The sequence below is a fragment of the Pygoscelis adeliae genome, unplaced genomic scaffold (genome assembly GCF_000699105.1).
Source record: "Pygoscelis adeliae isolate BGI_AS28 unplaced genomic scaffold, ASM69910v1 Scaffold358, whole genome shotgun sequence".
Classification (NCBI taxonomy): Eukaryota; Metazoa; Chordata; class Aves; order Sphenisciformes; family Spheniscidae; genus Pygoscelis; species Pygoscelis adeliae.
This window is the reverse complement of record NW_008825429.1, coordinates 232427-237434: the sequence shown is the minus strand read 5'-3', so window position 1 is coordinate 237434 and position 5008 is coordinate 232427. Positions and strand designations below refer to the sequence as shown.

The window sequence follows — 5008 nt, the reverse complement described above, 5'->3', positions numbered from 1 at the left end:
GGCTGCCTGCAGGGCTGCCCCGCTCTCAGAGAGCGGGTTTGGCACCGAGCCCCAGCCTGCCCTGGAAGGGCCCTGCCTGGTTTGGGCTTGGTGACGCCCCGACCGCTGCCTTCAGGGTGCCTTTTTTTTGGGCAGACACGTGGTGATGGGTAGCGTTGTTCAGATGGGTTTTTTCTTGGTAGAAGGCTCAGAGCAAGGAAACACCACTTCCTTGGGGTGTTTCTGAATATATAACACAAAGCCTGACACGATATAAACTGAGCAGTGCCACTCCGATCCGTATTCGGCTCTGCGTGCAGTCCTCTTAGGGTAAGCAGGAAAAGTTTCCCAGAAACGTGTTTTCAGGCTGGTCTCTGGACCGATGCTGCTGTGTGAAATCGGTTCTCTGAGGGGCTGTTCGGCGCGGCTGAGCCCTCGTAGCTGTGTTAACTGCCCTCCCGTGTGAGCACGGCTCTGACTCTCTGTGGGCAGATTTCTGCCTGCTAAGGTTGTGTAATTGCCTGCTACGAATTGAAACTTCTATGGCTCCTTTTGGTAAACGCAAAATTAAATTCTTTTTTTTTTTTTTTTTACACTACACAGCTTGTTTAGCTTCCAGATGGCAAACCAACATGAAGTAATGGAAGTGCAACATAGTTTTGTTATAATGGATATGTAAACGTGATATTTATTCACTGCAATAGACTGCTGTGAAGCATATTCCAGCAGCAACCTTTTAAATCCATCACTTCGCTGCACATAAGTGTGGTCTAAAAGGGACTTGGAAGGAATTTGTTTTTTTCTGGAGGATTTTTTTAATCATTGAAAAGAAAGGGGAATGTTTTCCGTCTTTTGCCTTAATGTGTGGACGGGGAAATGTCAGAAAAAAATCTGCTGAGATTTGTGTTTTGGGATTTTGGGTGTGTTGCGTTTTTCCACCCTAACGCCTTTCCAAGTGCTCTCTGAGCAGTCTGAAGATGTCTCTGATAAGACAACTTACTATGAATTTCCCAAAACTCAGTTGATTCAGCCGTATTTAGGAGCTACATCATGTACTTGGAAGTGCTCTTGCTCCTGTGTCACATGCTGCTGGCAGGGGTGACCACAGTCAGGTCCTCAGCCGTTCCCACTGTTCTGGGATTCCTGACGCCGGCATCACCCGTTTCACCGTGTCCGTCACTGCCAAATCTCCGTTTCCAGAGGTGAGCACCCGTGCGTAAAGCGTAGTTGTTCTGCCTCTTCACTCTGTGGAACAACTCTTCCACTGTTTTTGTGAATAAATGGGGCAGGCTTTGCAGCCTGCTTCCCTTTTGTACGAAGGTGCCGAGGGCACCGAGGTGATCTCCCTGCAGGACCGAGTCTGCTATGATCTCTGCAAAGACCAGTGGGGCTTAGTGCCACGTTACTTGGGAGCCGTGTCATTTCTCCCCGTTTTTAGCTTCTCTGTAAAAAAAAAAAAAAAAGAAAAAAAAAAAGAGCAGAAAGGCACATCACGCACTTGTTCCTGTTGGCAGCTGCTGCGTCTCCTGCAGTGAAATGACGTGACACCATCTCTTCCTTTGGCCACTACCTTTATTCGGCAGGATCCGAGGTCAGGCACGGTTTGCACAGGGGGAACCGCTGGCATCCAGCTCTCGCGCAGGTGATGGTAGATGCTTTTGGTCTGATGCTGATGCTTCCTGCCTGCAATAACTACTAAAGTAACTGTAAAGCAAGAGAACTGAGTTAATGTTCTCATCAAATTCTTAATCAAAGTGAACACTTGAACCCCTCTGAACATTACTTCAGTGAGGCCAGTCCTCAGTATAAACAAGTGCTTTGGCAGAAACGGCTGACATTATTTTTAACGTGCCCTTGCAAAACTGCTAGCTACACGCTATCTTTGCTTACAGCTCCGGGCCTTGACCCTGACCGGGCACTGCGGTGAACAACAGACACGGGAGGGACGGGGAAGCGGGTGTGGAACACCAAGCTGGCAAATTCTAAGCAAGAAAGAAAACCCCCAGCATTTAATTAAACTTCAGGAGAAAACAGCTCCAAACGAGTCGCTGCTTTTTAGCTGCCCCTGCCCGGCTGGTCCTCGGGGAGCCGGACCCGGCTGCCCCTTCTGCGTATCCCCCGCCTTGTGCACCGTAAGTCTAACAGCACGTTGGCACTTCGTGCAGCCCCGCTTGTTCCTTACCCTCCCGGGGTCCGTCTGCGCGGGACAGTTTAGCCCACAATCACAGGGCAACGCAGACGTTTGAGCGGAGCTGCCTGTGTTTGCCTGAGGAATCGAGGGACAGCGCAGAAAGCGTATTTACACAGAGAAAATCATACCCGCCTGCTCACCCCCTCTGAAACTGCCGCTGGGGACCAGGCGTGAGCCGAGCCCCGGGCACCAGCACCAGGACTGGCGCCTTCCTGGGGCCTTCGTGGCTGAACCCAATCAGTGTATTGAAGTTGTATGGGGAGACTGGCCGGTTTGTCCATGGCGAAGGAGGTTTCTGCTGTTTAGAGGCTCCGGAGAGGAGAGGGGCTGTGAGCCCTCAGGATGTGTGCCGGGAGCAGGTGACAACTGCTGGGCTGGTGTGACAGTGAGTCTCCCTTTAAAATTTATTTTATAAAGCTTTTTCCTAGGCAGCGTGAATTTGTGTTTGAGGAACACTTGGAGATTTTCCTGTACGAGACAAGGCTCCTGGCTGGTCACCTCTGGAGGATGCAGTCCCCTGATTTTTGTTTTCATGTAGCAAAACCCCTGAGAGCTGAGGGCCGGTATTAGAGCTCTTTTGTTTCTTTTCTATTCACCTGTTTGTGTTAGAGGACCTCTTCTCAGTCTCCTGAACCAGCAACAGGTTCTTTGAGCAACTGTAAATGCTTTTAAAACTGTCCCTTAACTTTGTGTTAATTTTGGGCACAAGGAAAAAATGAAACATGCTAAAAGGACTAAATATAACTCAACGAGGTGTCTATTTATAGCAGTTCAACACGTTTGTTTCTCTTAGGACACTAGACCACACAAAAGTGTATAAATAAACACATCTGAGAGATACACAATAGACAAAGCAGATGGGAGGAGGTTTCTGCGTGTGGGCACGTGCCAGCGCGGGAGCACGAGCGCAGGGAATGCTGGAATTGCAGAGAGACCTGGCCGGGCTGTTACGGTTTACTGCGATGGTAGAAATCTCTCCAGTGATTTAACAAGGATTATTTAACCACCTGCCGAAATGCAGGTGTTCTGGCTGGACTCTCACAGGCCATGTGAAACACTCAGTATGAGGGGAAAAAATAGCTGTAAAGGATCTTGTGTTGCATTTCCATAGCACTTCTAAAAACTGAAATGAATTCAGTTCCTGTTGTGCTTACACTACCGCTCCACAGGGCAAAATCCTGCTCCAGAAGAGTTCTGCACGACTGAAAGACCAAATCCTGCCCCCGTTCCCCCAAATGGGACTGGAACAGCTTCTCAAGAGAGGTTTGTGTGGTTCCCCTAAATATTGGTGAACTGTGCTAAACCCATTTGTGTCCCATGCTGGTAGCTTCAGCAAACGAGCTTGCTGGCAGGAAATAACGAGCTGTTAGCTTTGATGCCGTGGCTGCGCAGGTCCGGGCAGCGCGGGCTGCGCCAGCCAGGTGGGTGCTTGGTCCGGCCCGACCAGCGCCGCAGGGGTCGGCAGTTGCGATCAACGGCTTGGGACTGAGATATTTAAAAAATTACCTGTATTCAGTAAACAACAGGGGTGATCGTCAGAGAAGGTGACGGACTGTTTGCAGGCGGAGGTGAAAGTTCCTGCCAGCAGCGTGGCCAGCCCTGTTCCTGACTCGGGGCTGCTCCTGCAGCTGTGGATGATAGTGGTCTAAAACATTATCTTGCCATGTGCAGCTTCTGTTCTCTGTGTTGTCGGTGGATTTGTAGTTTTAACACCTCAGCACACTGCTATTATCTGCCAACATCCACCAGCAAAAGCAGGGGATTAATATTGCTCCTGTCACTCAAAACCTTCGTGTTTGCAGCACCTGAACTTGTGACCAGCAGCAGGCTGGCACTTACACATGTCTCAGGATGGTCACAGTGTGTCGAATGGGCAGATAAACCTATGTCGGGTCTGGTGGTGATGTACAAGAGCTTCCACCTCTTTGCTTTGCATCCTTTGAACCCCAGAGCTGCTGAGCAGCATTGCCTTAAGGCCTTGTTCCTGCTTTGTTTTTAACTGTGCTCGACAGATGGATTTTAACATTGTGACCTGTCCTCAAAGAGGTGGGCTAAGTAAGTGCTTCACTTCAAATATTGAAGTAGTATGATTAGGCTTGTCAGGAAGAATAAAATAGCTTTGTAACTTGTAAGAAGCTTGCAACCTGTTTGCCGCAGTGCTTAGCTCTGCAGACGCTGGCTGTGACACGGCACGCCAGCGCCCTGTGCTCTCCTGGGGCGAGCAGGTGTTAAAGGAGGAGTGGAGTTTGCTCAGGGTTAATCAAGGCAGGATACTGGATGCTGACTAAAGACTGAGGTTTGCAGGTCCACCCTGTGCTGAGCTGGCACAGCAGGGGGGAGGTCCCCGGCGGTTTGTGCCCTTGGGGGACTGCAGCCCCAGAGGCGCTGGGCGTGTTGGCAGGAGGATGGGTTCCCACAGAACGAGCTGCTACAGAGGATCTGCGGGAATAAAGCCTTGTTTGTGTCAGGAAGCGTGCGGAGAGCTCCATCATCGGCCACGTGAACCGGCATCGCGTGCTGAAGGCACACACGAGACGTGTTGCAGTCACTGGTGCCCAAAGGATGCAGGTGCAGTCCAAACCAGTCTTAAGTGACACTGACCACCACGTGTTAAATTTTGATGCCGTCCTCCTCACTTGACAGTTGTGATTTTAGAAGAAAGGCTGGTGTTTGCGTAGGTGTGCTTGGGGAGAGGTTTCAGCACCCGGTGGGTGTGTGGTGCCCGTGGCTGCCAGCCAGGCTCTGTCCCGCCATGAACAGCAGGAACAGCTCATTAGCTGATGCCAAATTCCTCTGGTCTCGGTTCCTTTTGTTTGCCATCGCTGTTTAACATTATCT

General features: G+C 50.4%; 1 protein-coding gene across 1 annotated transcript in view; it reads left to right on the top strand.

Moving 5' to 3' along the window:
- MN1 (meningioma (disrupted in balanced translocation) 1) overlaps positions 1 to 5008 on the top strand; it is a 56980-nt gene that overhangs the window by 755 nt on the left and 51217 nt on the right. The window contains exons 2-3 of the mRNA XM_009330827.1: positions 1076 to 1181; positions 3498 to 3591. Of these exons, the coding sequence (XP_009329102.1) occupies positions 1076 to 1181; positions 3498 to 3591 (200 nt within the window). The remainder of the gene's footprint in view (positions 1 to 1075; positions 1182 to 3497; positions 3592 to 5008) is intronic.